This window comes from Microchirus variegatus (assembly GCF_963457635.1).
Source record: "Microchirus variegatus genome assembly, chromosome: 10".
Taxonomy (NCBI): domain Eukaryota; kingdom Metazoa; phylum Chordata; class Actinopteri; order Pleuronectiformes; family Soleidae; genus Microchirus; species Microchirus variegatus.
In genome coordinates, this window is record NC_139811.1 from 4,163,321 (window position 1) to 4,177,563 (window position 14,243).

The 14,243-nt window shown below is 39.0% G+C and overlaps 1 protein-coding gene across 1 annotated transcript; it reads left to right on the forward strand.

The window, feature by feature from the left end:
* Positions 1-10,766: 10,766 nt before the first annotated feature.
* Positions 10,767-13,093, forward strand: hoxb13a (homeobox B13a; the record flags this gene model as incomplete). Its single annotated transcript, XM_083896035.1, has 2 exons — positions 10,767-11,475; positions 12,843-13,093. The coding sequence occupies 2 exons, from the start codon at positions 10,767-10,769 to the stop codon at positions 13,091-13,093; spliced, it is 960 nt and encodes a 319-aa protein (XP_083752161.1).
* Between the last annotated feature and the right edge of the window lie 1,150 nt (positions 13,094-14,243).

Below are 14,243 nucleotides of genomic sequence, written 5' to 3' on the forward strand. Positions count from 1 at the left end.
CGTCCCCGTCCCCCTTAAACAACAATGGGCGATTTGCAATGACATCTCAGTAGTAAACCTCCCTAAAGGGGCCCCACCTCACTTTAACCTGTGTGAAGTTATCGTTCTGCAAGTTGGAAAATGAATATATGTTATATTATACATGTTTTTTTCAGTTATTTACAGTATTTTATTGTTCTATATATTTATATTGTTTTATAATGCGAGTTCTTTACAGTGTATTGTATTTTTTCTACTAAGTTTATATCGTTTTTTAAAAGCTATTTACAGTATTTTATTGTTAACATTTATATTTTCACATACTTTTTAATTACAAGGTTTTTCCATGTTATTTCATTCATTTCGAAAAAAAAAAATATTTTGAACTCATACATTTTTGCGTTGGTGTCAGATTATTTATAACTTAATGGTGATGAACACTGGTTGGAAGGAAGGGCCCCCTGGGAATTTTTGCTTAGGGCCCCTACAGACTCTAGAATCGCCTCTGGTCATTGTAAAGTGAACACTTTACTAAGATGCACACAAATTAAAATTATTATTATTATTATTATATCAAATCAAAGTATTTTTTATTCATTCATTCATTCATTAGTTTATTTATTTATGTCATTTTAGCACCATCTGTTCCATTTGTATTTTGTCATGTATAAAAAAACTACATTTATTTCACGTTTATATTAATATTAGTGTTCAATAAAGCAGTTTAAAACAGACTTCTATATGTTTTCCATACCAAAAATTATCACTAGATGGCGCTACTGAGCTGTGTCTCTCTTTGCTGGCCTGTCTCTCAGTGAGGGGCGGGTCCAGATGAATGATTGACACCTCGTTGTCTCCCTGACAGCCGACAGAAGGACGCTGTCGTCGTCGAAATGATGATTGACAGCTTTGTCAGCCAATGACGAAGCAGCAGAACGCCCGCCTTTGCTTCCAGCTAGGATCCTCACGGCAGGTACAAGAGACGCCCGGAATGTTTTGAGTGTAACACAGGAAGTCCGTGTGGCTCTGAGCACACGGAGAGTTGATGTTGTTTTCGTTGATAAAAATCTAACTTTTCTAACTAAAATCTCACTTTTAACGGACAAACATCAAAGGTAAGAGCTTGTTTAGAGATTCTTTGAGCTTGTGGTTTGGTGAAGTGACTTCTGTTGTCTTTGTTCTTTGGCTTTTATCGCCGTGAAGCTTCGGTGTGGACTGTTGTGACGTAGAATCTCGCGCTCTGCTTTCATTTGAGCCGTATGTGGAAACAGTAGTAGTGAAGTTTGATGTGTTGTCATTCATTTAGTTGTTATTTGAGCTGTTTGTCGCTGCAGCGCCGGATTATTGACGTTTAATTCGACGTCCAGCGTCGAATTTAATCTCTCAGGATTCAGTTTTCTTGTAATCCTGTTGCATTGATTCAGGTCACCCGATTGGGGGACGAATTTCCCAGCGCTATTCTGGGATTTCAAATCCCACAGAGACTCAGTGATTTAACGCGACTATAGAATATTAACAGACATGGATTGTAATCAAAAATATACAATATTCCTATGGTCAAATCGCTCTATATAATATGTGGTGACTGAGGCAGAACTGTATGATTCTGTCTATAAATGATGTTTTATATGAATATATCCTATACCTGAGACAGACGTGTAGACAATATGCAGTTTTAAATACTGTTGTATTGACAAATACAACTTTTTTTTCCCCACTTGCTGCTGTATTTCTTTAATCCGACCAATTTATTTAATTATTGTGAATAATCATTTCCAGATCTTTTACTCATACAACTTGACAGAAACACAGTACAGAGCAGAGTAAATATAGGGCTTTTATTTATTTATTTTTGATTATTTTGACTTCTTTATTTAGTCAATCCCAGTGTCCTCTGTTGTTGTGTGAATGGTGTGTCTCAGATAATCGAATAACACATTTATCTCTGGAAATTAGTTAAAGAAAATGTATATTTTTAGGCTAAGATACATTTTTAGATAATAGTAAATAAGTAGTTTAGTTCCACTTCTTTAGTCTTTACTTCCAGTGTTGTAAAAGTCCAAAGTCCTACTCCACTCTGAAGACATGGTCCTTGCAGCTCTATAGGTCACTAAGTACAATTACTTATTAGTACTTATAGTACTTTTTAAGTATTTTTTTTAGTATTTTTTCATCTCAAAGTTGTATTTGTTTTGAATGGGGTTATATTTGGTCTTCTCCTCATGTTTAGTGTATTCAGTCAGTCAGGACAGTGACCTGAGCTGCTCACTGAGGTGCAAGGCTCCCTCCTATTGGCCACTGAGGGAACACAACATGAACACCTGTCAACATGAACCTGAGCAACATATCACAAATATGTGCCTCAGTAGTTTGTAATTTCTTATACATGATAATCATGGACTTATCTCCACTTCTGCAGATTCACATGTACAGAACAGAGTGTTGTTGTAGATTTAATACGATCATCATGGACATGAGGTGAATTCCAGGTGCCACAGGCAGATATGACCTGAGTCCTGTTTGTGTGTGTGTGTGTGTGTGTGGTTTTGACAGAATAGGAATAATAATATTTGACATAAACTGGACCTGGAGAGGCAGATTATATAGGATTGTCCTTATAAATAATAACAAAACAATAAATCACATTAAAAGAATAAAAATGACACATTTGACCTTCAAATTCTTAAGAAAAACACACGCAAACTATGACAATTACAGGTGCAACATGAATAATCTGGTGTTTGTTTAGTAAACAAGAACATGCAATGATGTTTAGCGCTGATAAATAAAATAAATCAGGGTAAAATAAAAAAGAAATCTTGCACATACACATTTTTAACTCTGTTAATTGTGTGTTTTCGACATTTCAACATCAACATTCATTACAAGAAATATATATAAAAAAATAAAGACACCCCAAAAATGAACAAGTTAGTAAATTAAGATTATATGTGCATTAGCATAAACATGCACCCAAACATGTCTTTATATACTGTTATTATGGTATAGACGGTGTATATGCCACATTCACATTTGAAGGGAACCGTGCGACTGCAGTTGAATAGATAAATAACTACATTTAATCTAGTTTGTGGAGCTAAAATTATAGGATGGACACTTTTTAATGGATTATTTCTGTAAAGCGCCCTGTGCGTAATATAGAATTATTATATATGCATATATATATATAACACAACATATAATTATTCGTTAATTCATTTATTTATTTTTAATTATTTTAAATGAAATGTTAAATGTCCAAATGTGAAATGTGCATATACTGTGTGTTTTCGCTTCGTTTGTTGCCTTTTTTCTTTGCTCAGCGGCGCCTTGCTCATTCTTTTCAGTCCATTTTGTTGTAATTCTCCTCTTAATTATGTTAATTATCTAACTGTTAATTATCAATATCACATTGTCGTTATGTAAATACACATTACATTTAAAACCACTGCACAGAAACCTAGAAATGACGAGGAAAAGAGCGTCAGCGGGTTCATGTTTGCGGCTGCGGGGCGTGATGCGTTCAAAGTCATCACATCAAGCCCGTTCGTCTCAAATACTGCTGATTATCAGGAAATAAATAAATATACAGTATTTTTTTTTTTTATGATTTACAGTATATTATATTTCCTGTGTGATGAATTCAAGACGAACAGGTGCTGCGTTACACGTGATGTCACGTGATAAATTCACCGAGAAAAATACAAATAATAATATAAATAAAAATCAAGATGTTTAACTCAATTTTCCTGAAGCCAGAGAGCGCTTTATACCTGCAGGATTCCACTTTAACGCACGCGACATGTCTTTTGACCTTGTTTTTAATTGTTGTCATGGAAACAGAGAATATACAGAAATAGACAGGTGTCATTGGTGACGCTTCAGTATTACGGTTCTTTTGGATGAGTTGATTAAATAACTGAAGGCAAAAACGTTGTTAAAAAATTTAACTAACTATCAGTCCCCTATATAACTTGGTTTATTTGTTGTCAGTATTCCTAAATATCATTAATTAATTAATTCATAGGATAAAACGAATGACTGCAAAAATTGGCTAAAAAACAACACACTTTACTAAAGGAAAATGAAACCACATTTTTAAAGGAACCTAAATATCTCTATAGATTTGATAAATGTATTGTTATTATTATGATCCATTGAGTTATTGATTCAGGTGCTGATTAATATGTCTAAAAAAAGAACGAGAAAAAAGAACTACAGATGTGATGTCTTCGAAATAACATGTTGTAGCAGACGGTAAACAAAATAGTATATTTGTATTACAGATTGTACTCATTGTACTCGTTGAATCGATCATTTAATAACGGACCAGACGAATTCTTCCACGCAGCAACATGTGAGCACTTAGAAGCTTTTTCTGTTCCTTGTGTTTTTATGAAGGTTTTCAAATAATTGAATATATATATGTAGCATTTTATTCACGACGCAGCAGTAGTTTTACGGTTTTTAAGGTTAGTTAGGGTTGTTTTCGGGAAAAGTAAAAGTAAGGCAACTTTATAGCATATTTTATAGCTTACATGGATTTAGAAACACTATAAACAACACAAACACACACTCTGACATGCACACATGGTTTGTACAGTTAATCTTACGTATATGTGTTGACTTCTATTCCTTGATAAAGCCTGTATCACTAACCTTAACCATTCAAATCTTGGTCCAGAAATTTGTTTCTACCTCTTTAAGACCAGGTTCTGGACTCCATGAGGACTGCTGGTCCTGACAAGACCAGTTTTATGACAGAAAATGGTCCTAAAGAGGCAACACATACAAGTACACACATAGTTATAATAGATTTTACTTAACCGTAACTAAATGTATAACTTTATCCCTAAACCTAATCCAAAAAAAGCCATTTAGATTATTGACGATCAGACAAAATGTCCTCACTCCCTATATGTCCTTTTGGGGTCCTCACAATGACTCACATACAAGAACACACACACACATACACACTCAGCTTCTGTCCTCTTGTTAAACGCTCAACAAGGTCAAGTTCAAGGACACAGGACACAAAGAAAGACCCTGTAACTTAGAACCATGAGTGAGTAACTGTACTGTACATATGTGCATGTAAATACTTTATAAATACATGTTTACATTACATTAATCAAACTCAAATGTCCTCAATTTGAATTAAAGCAGACTTTGGTAACACAATAAGACATTTGGTAGTTTCTTGGTGTCTAAATTAGCCGTTTTTATTGAACGTCATCAGTCAGCTGACTATGTTCAGAGGGAAAGTGGACGGAGAGCAAACGCTGTGACGGTCATCGTAGCTGAGGACAGTAAATAGACAGACGTCCACACTGTCCTGCAGGAATCATGATGTTTGTACAGGGACACAATAGGTCATATAATCTGCTCTCTGTGTGTTTTAGTTTTTAATCTCAAAATACAAAGTGCAGTGGTAAAAGTGTACGATAAGTATCTTTATATCAGTTAATCGTGAAAACATCGACCGTAAGTCTCTATTAAGTGTGTGGAGACGTGACCTCACCTTTCGCTCCAAGTCAGTTGGGATTGGCACCAAACTGTGGATGAAGGTCTATATCTCGTCCTAAAGTTGTCCAAAGTAGTGCAAACATGTAATGTTTTGCACTTTTGCAGTTAGGACAGCAGTAAAGTCTCAATCTAAACCCCTGAGGTGGTGATTCCTCTTAGGGCCCCATAAAGGCTCGAGCCGGCCCTGCCCTCGGCTGATCGTTTTTGACGTTTCTCTGAATCTTTACGTTCTTTTTTGTGCAAAAAAAACCAGACTCCCCTTTGCACAAATACATATGCGTCATTAATGCCTAATAATACAGACACATCATTTACCTGCAATTACATGGTTGGAGTTCTGATACATGTGCAAAAATAATCCCGTCTATGATAAAATCTACAGCCTCGTGCACTCACTGTATCTTTGCATATTCTCATACTAAACTGTTGCTGTTTGCGCCATTTTCACCGATAGTTCAGGTGGTTTTATTATAGCGCGTGCAATGTCTTTATTTAAACCGCTAATCCAAGTTTTTTCCCATTTGAATAATCTCGATGAGGAGCTTGAGGACGTGATTGAGTTCTTGTAACTGACGATGTTTGTTTCCTGCTGCTGAAAATATATCATTTAATTAAGGGAAAATGTCATTAAATAGAGTCAAAACAAGCGCAAACCTCGCGCTCTGTTTGCCGAATTACGGATGCGTATCCAGAAAATTTCATAATAATCCGAATCCGCAGTTCTTTTTTTTTTTTTTAGCTTTTTAAATTATGCTGCTCATTAACAGACAAACGCGGCCGAACAGAAAATTCAATCATTATAATTATAATGAATTATATTATCAGTTAGTTCTTTCTAGCATTAAATGCATTATTTCAATGTTTATAATTATTAGCTTAAGTATTGTTTGCAATCATTTTTTTTTCTATTTATGACATTTGTTGCGCCATTTTAAATAATAATCATTCATTTATATTATGTATATGATGAACTATTATTATATTCGCTCTATATCATCTACACTGCCAGGAAAACAGGGACCTAAGGGATTTTTAGGGTCACAGGAAAAAAAAAAAAACTTTTCATTACTTCGTGAAGCAGATACTCCATGGTTTATGTGAAAGTCTATTGTTATTATTGTTAGTACATTAGTATTATATTATATTATATCAGTACACATTACTATTGCATATTATAATTATTATTCATCATGATTTTGTAGTTATATTGTATCATTAGGATAAAACTGTTCACCTGTACATAGTGTATTATACAAACATCTTACTAATAATATTACCAGTGTATTTTCTTTTATATTTCTATATTCTTAGAAATAACCAGCCCAAACATCATTAGTATTGCAGTAAATCATTGGATTACATTGTAAATATAAAGCTCATAGTGAATAGTTTTCAGTTTAATAAATATATATGCTCAAAATAAGTACTTTAGATGTGAAAATCTTGTATGTAAGTTATGTTATCTTATCTATGTAAGTATCTGATGTGTATAAATACATGACTGTGAGCAGTATTACCATCAGCAGCTGCAGCTGCAGCAGTGTTAATCCCAGAGAAATGACAGAACATGAAGTCTCCCGATGTCACAGGAGAATCAGGAAGTTTATGGATGAGATTCCAAAATTCCACACCACGCGTAAAAGATACAATCAAACAGTGAACATGGCACATAAAGTCCATCCATTCTCTGTGTCTTAATTGTTATATTAATGAAATAACAAGTGAGGTTATAGTAAACTAGATAATGATGATGTTAAGGGTTAGGCATCTGTAATGCATTACTGCGTCTTCTTCTTCTTCCTCTTGCACTTCAGTCACATCAGAGAAAAGAAACGTTTTTAATGGTGTTTGGTTGAATTTTAATGTAGAATTTACAGCTTTTCTCAATGTATTTTACACAAAAAGACAAACGCGGGACTAGAGTTGTAAATTAGCACGTGCACATGGAACCGTTTAATTTGCACACACATACCAATTAGTGAATTTGACCTCTGCGTTTCTATTGGCTACCTCTGTCAAACTCTATTCTCTAATAATGAAATAAATACATACATGTACTTTTAGACGAGGTCAGAGAACTTTATTAAAATAGGACGTAAACACACGCTGCTGTCTTTGTTCTGACTCTTCTCCCTCTGGTTAATCATCTCTTCAGTCCGCTGCAGTCTGGATGTTTGTCTGGATGTTTGCGTTTATTCCTTCTCTCCTGAGAGAGACAGCATGGCGTCTGCTGCGCACACACACGCACAAACAGACAGAAGCTGCACAGAGGTGTGCAGAGCGGCGCATGCATGGCCTTGAACTTCAGCTCATTATGTCTGTCTGTCTTTCTGTCTGCACTCACCCCCCCCCCCCTCTCTCTTTTTCCATGTGTTAAACTTGACCTTGACCTCTAGGGGCCTGTCTGACCCCCACCCCCCTGTTTCCCGGACGGACCACACTATAGGAGAGTCTGACTGTCTGGGTGGTTTGCGTGCATGTGCATGTGTGCGTGCGCAATGCCAGAAGGATGCATGTGTGTGTGTGTGCTGTCGCCCCCACGCTGCAGGGCCTTCTTTTCTTGAGATAAATCTGTCTTTGAAGCTCGATCATTGAACAGTATCTTACGTTTTTTTTTTAACTAAGAATTTGAAAGCGAACATTGACCTCAATAACAGGAAAAAACTGCAAAATACAAAAATTACCACTGGAAAAAATAGCTTTTTTTTTTACAAAATGTACAATTGGTATTGGTTACTTTATTAATGTTTATTATTACTGGATTTAATTGTTACAAAGAAGATGGGGCAACTTTTATATTCAAATATTTAACAAAATAAATCTATCAAAACATTTAAGATGCTTCAATATGAAGTTTATGTCAGTTGTGTGAATGGTGTAACACTAATAGTCAATTTAAATCCAATTAAAACCGAATACACCCTGGATTAGTGTTAAATTAAACTCTTTGAGCATCAGTTTAACTATAAAGGAGCTAAATACACCTTTAAATGGTGTTAAATTAAACGATTGTGTGCTACTTTAACACCAAAAACGTTCAATTCAACATTATTCCAGGTTGTATTTAGTCCTAACCATAACTTTTTTTTTTATTTAAAATGTACTCATTTAGTGTTTTAACCCGGCAAATTTACTGATTCGTCTTTGAGGAAGAAGGAAACTCAATGTCTTCACTAAAAAACAACAACAAAAACAGATGTACAGTATTTAAGTATAATAGGAAAAGCAGAATATCAAAATACCTAAAATAAATACAAATCCACATCACACAAAATATATTGTGTTACTGGTGCTTTAAACCGAGTTTCCATCAGTTTCTATAGATCCACATCAGCGCCCATGTCATGACTGTTGTCCCGCTTTTACATTTCAGTCAGTTGAGCATGTAAATATGACTGAATATATACAAATTTGGACGTTCGACATATGCAACGTAGTTTAATTTCCCCGCGTATTGCACGTTCCAGAGTGGCACAAAGACACACAAACTCACGCTTCCATCACCTGGAGAAACCAATCACACCTGCTCCTCACGTCTGCTGCTCCCGAATAATGCTGAGAGCTGCGTATTATTTAAATTTGGAATGAAATCTTCTACCGCAGTGCGCCATTAATTGTGCGGCACATCCAGGAATCCTGCATTTCCTCCAGGGGCCCATAGAAGAACAGAAAGAGTGAACACGATCAGCTTCAGCGGAGCGGATTCTCACCAAATAAAACACAGACTAATAAGACTGAATAAAATACATTGAAATAAAATGATAAAACGCTAACCCAGGGCGACTCAGCTGTCACCTCCTCCATATACTTACACTCACAGGACGTGGATTACAAGCGCGTATTGCTGTTGGCGATCACTCACAACTCCATGCGTAAAAACTGTGGCTAAAAACACATTTTACTCAGTCTGCAAAGTTTAAATTTGAATGACAGGATCACAGTGACAGCTCAGCACAGACTAAAAAGAGAAACGAGACAGAACTGGGCCCGCTTTGCTTTCACTGCCATGTTTCTTCTCCATTCAGAGAAGCTTTTACGCATGAAATCTCACCATGCACGACGAGCTCGGCGCAGTGCGGGAACATGAATGGATCTATCTCAAAATACCTTTATTAGATATCTCTGGAAATTTAAAAACCAACCCTAGATCAGGACGGTTGTGGAATCAGGAGACCTTTGTTTCCCGCAGGCCTGTGAAATCCGCATTTCTCCAAATCCGATTTACGCTTTTTCCTCTGTCCAAAACAAAGCAGGGTCTCTTTTTTTGAAAAGTGAGAACGTCCCTGGCACGTTATGATATTTAATACTTTTATGACACGGATAAACGTTTTGCATGCATTTGGCAGAGCCGATTATAAGTCTTTAAATATAGCAATAACTCTGCGTAATGCTGAGCAGCTCACGCTGAAGCCCACACAACTGCAGGTTATAATGTTCCCAATAATTGACGATAAAATCAACCGAGTTTCGTTCGTGTTTCATTTGCACCCATTTAAAAATGCTATAATTGACTTCACAATTACACTCGGTGTAAACGAGGGACATGATTTAATTACAGCAACATTAACACCTCAGTGGTTCCGGTTCCTGGCATATAAGCGCCAACCCTCGTGCGTCTTTACGCACAACACCAACTCATCATATTTGGCTTTTTTTTGGGACACAAATGTGATGTGACAGTTTGCGGCGACCGCACGAGATCAGAGGCTTCAGCTGCACGAAGGAAGCTCAACCATGCTGTCCTCGTGCCGCAGCTCGAGCCTCTTAAAATATTTTTCTTTGATTGACGTCCCCATCAAGACTCTCCTTCTTGACCCCCCCCCCCCCCCCCCTCTTGTCCCGTCACGTGGTCGTTCGGTTTCATCCAATGGACACGCGCCCCCTCCCCTCCTCTTCTCCTGGTTCTGGGGGTTTGTTGCGTCAAAGTTGCGGCTGGGATGTAACCGGAGGTCCAGCTGTTGACTCGGAGTCTTTGCCTGCATGCGAGCGAGTGCCGTCACTAAATGGTGCAGCAAGGCAGCGCGCGCGTGCTACGGCGGTGCGCGTGATGTTACAAGTGAATTAAAGCGAGCTGTGAGTGTGTGTGTGTATGTGTGTGTGAGTGCGTGCGCGCGCGCAGGAGAGCCAGCGGTCACAGAATAATTAATACTCGCCAGTAGAATATCACTCAGTCAGCCGATGCAGCAGCAGCAGGAGCGGATAAAACAAAGTCTGAGAGGAAACGGCGACGAACGGAGGCCACACCGGGAACAGTAGCGCCTATGACCGCCTCCTTGGTGCTGAACCCTCGCTGGCCAGCGGAAACGGTGATGTTCGTGTATGACAACAACCTGGACGACCTGAACAAGAACATGGAGGGGCTGGTGGGGAGCGGGAACTTCGCCACGGCGGCGAGCCAGTGCCGCAACATCATGGCGCACTCCGCGGCCGCGGCGGCTCTGGGCGGACACCCATCCGGCTTGGTGCATTCCTCCGCCGGCTACCCCACGGTGGACGTGTCCGCCTCGGGGTCCGGCGAGAGCGGCGCGTCTTCGGGGAAGCAGTGCGCGGCCGGACCGTGCCCCCCGCACCAGAGCTCCTCCGCCGCCACTGCGTTACCGTACGGCTATTTCGGTAACGGTTACTACCCGTGCAGGATGGGGCGGGGTTCGCTCAAGTCCTGCACGCAGGCGGCCGGAGCCGCGCTCAGCTCGCAGTACATGGACACGACGGTGAACTCGGACGAGTACCCGAACCACCGCGCCAAGGAGTTCGCCTTTTATCACGGCTACCCGAGCCCGTATCAGTCCATGGCCAGCTACCTGGACGTGTCGGTGGTCCAAACACTCGGCACCGGGGAGCCCCGCCACGACACCCTGCTCCCCATGGACAGCTACCAGCCATGGGCTCTGACCAACGGCTGGGGGGGACAGATGTACTGCCCCAAGGACCAGGGACAGGCTGGACACCTGTGGAAGTCCGCACTCGCTGGTGAGACATTATTTATATTATCAATTTAAACCATAAATACAGAATAAAGCCTGATTTGATCATAATTAGTTCCACATTTGTATTAGAAACAACTTTAGCTGAATTTACTAAATCACTATTCATTGTAAAGCCTTCGACTAACGCTGCATATTAGAGTTGTGATATTATTGTGATACTATTGGAGAGTGTTCAACATTAATTGTCATTTTCACACTTTAAAAATACTGAATAAATAAAAAACAAATGAACGCAAAGGTCACACAAAGGACAGTGAGTGTTGAAAAAAATAATAATTTACATTAATCATAATAGAAGCAGTGCACGTGCCAAGCTCTAAAACAGTCCCATCTGCGCGGTTTGTGCAAACTGATGCCCCAAAACAAGACAAGCTGTTTGGACTCTGACCATCACATTATCATCGTTCAGATGTGAGCCTTGGCTTTACATCTGCTACTGCAGCGACACGTATACATATGACCTAGAACTATGGCCAAAATAATAATAATATTAATAATACAAACATGGTTTTTCTGCTTCAAGGCCAAGGTCACGTGTGTTGCTCGAGCTTAGAAACCAATTTCTGAAGCTCATGTTGTTGTCAGGCAAAAATCTATGCAATTAATGCAAGATTCTTTCTTATAAATCATGTGACTGATAACTGTGTGCAACACCACGACCAGTTAGGAAATTCTTAGCCCCATAGTTAAAGCAAAAGTTTGCATAAAATACGCTGTTATTCTCACATTTGTTATATAAATAACACTTTAACACCACAGTAATATATTAAAACTATCATTCACAATGAATAACAAATCTGTTTATATGCAACATTAGTTACTTTGTTGCATATAGGGATGGACATGTGACCATGAATAAATAAATAGATAAATGATAAATAGATGCATAAATAAAGGTTTTCAAATGAGTTATGTCGATAATTATCGCGATAAATGTCAGACGATTCAATGCGGATTTTGCTTTTGAGTCATTGTCGAATAAAAGCAATAGTAAATTGTGATTTTTAACTTTTTATTTGACAAAAAAAGCAATTTAATGTAGAATACACGTTAAAAAAATTGATTAGGTCTATTTGCACGATTTCTGTTACATTGCTGTAGAATAAAATGTACATATCGCGATTATCGTCTAACTTTAATGTATATGTTGTTGTTTTTTTTGCGCGTTAATGCACCAGCATGTGTAGCCTTTATGTTCAAGGACATTTATGACGAGCAGGTGCTGCTACAGCAGAGAGAGCTCCACCATGTTGACTGTCTGTCTGTCTGTCCAATCAGCGCGAAGCCGCAGACCCTGAACGCACCACAACATAAAGTGACCATTTTCCCCCCCCTTTTCTCCACTCGCAGACGCGGTGGCTCACCAGCACGACGGCTCGCCTTTCCGCCGCGGCAGGAAGAAGCGGATACCGTACACCAAGGTGCAGCTGAAGGAGCTGGAGAAAGAGTACGCCGCCAACAAGTTCATCACCAAGGACAAGAGGAGGAAGATCTCCGCCGCCACGAACCTGTCCGAGCGGCAGATCACCATCTGGTTCCAGAACCGCAGGGTGAAGGAGAAGAAGTTCGTGGCCAAAGTGAAGACCAGCGCGCCGCCGTAGATTGAGATTCAGAGTTTTGACTGCGTGTGACATTCGAACTGAACTGAGAGAAAGAAAATCAAAGTGGACTGTGTGGACGACTGTGTGCGCGCGCAACTCTGTGCGTAAAACACGGAAGAAGAGGATAAAAGAAAAAAGAAAAAGGGACAAAATGAGGTTAAAGTAAATAATCAAAGTCCTCTGCATGAAAACTTTCAGAGTCAGAGACTTCCTGTAAATACAGCATCGTCCTGCCTGCATCATCCATCTGTCTGTTTACTGTCTGTCGGTGTTGTGCGTGACCAGTATAGCAATTAGAGAAAAGAATGATTATTATGATGCTGTCCACTTTGTTTCTAAACGCTTGTAAAACCAGTAATCGTAAATAAATATTTTAATCCCTCGTGTATTAGCTCGTACATATTTGTTTGAAAGCTGTGTGATGGAAAAAAAACCCCCCAACAAGGATGGAAGTTGATAGGCGCGCGCGCATGCAGGAATTCTCATCGGGATCCAGAGAGTGTTTATGAGCGCGTGGTGACTTCGTGTTTGGATCGCGGCCTCCGCAACAACGCGATCAACGACCCTGCGTGTCGTTTTTAAAAGGTCTGGACAAGAGGCGCGAGAAACAACCGTCATGGATGACACTGACCAAATATTCCAATTATTTTACTTCAATGAAAAGAAACGAGGAAGTGATTCCTTTTTTTAAAAAAACACACTTTTTTGTGTAAAGGCTGCAGCTGAAGCTGATTTCCTTCATAATAATATCATAAATTACACAGGACACAAAGAGACAGGGTTTCTACTCAATAACACACAAATTAATTTTCTGTTTACGGCAATATTTCAGTGGTGCGCCATGGGCTGAGGGTTGTGTTTGCTTCGTATTGTATGATTTTGTGGGTGAACATGAACGCATCTCCTAAAGATGGTCGGAATTAAACTATAGAGAATGAAGAATGAGCAGAAATCGTGTGAAAAAAGTGTGTTTTAAATGCGTTTTTACGCACATTATATACAATATGGGCTGCCATTGTGTGTGTGTGTGTGTGGGGGTGTGTGTGTGTGTGTGTGTGTGTGTGTGTGTGTGTGTGTGTCTGGTCCGGTCCTCATGAGGACCAGTAGTTCTCATACAGACCAAAAACCTGGTTCAAATGAGGCAGGACCA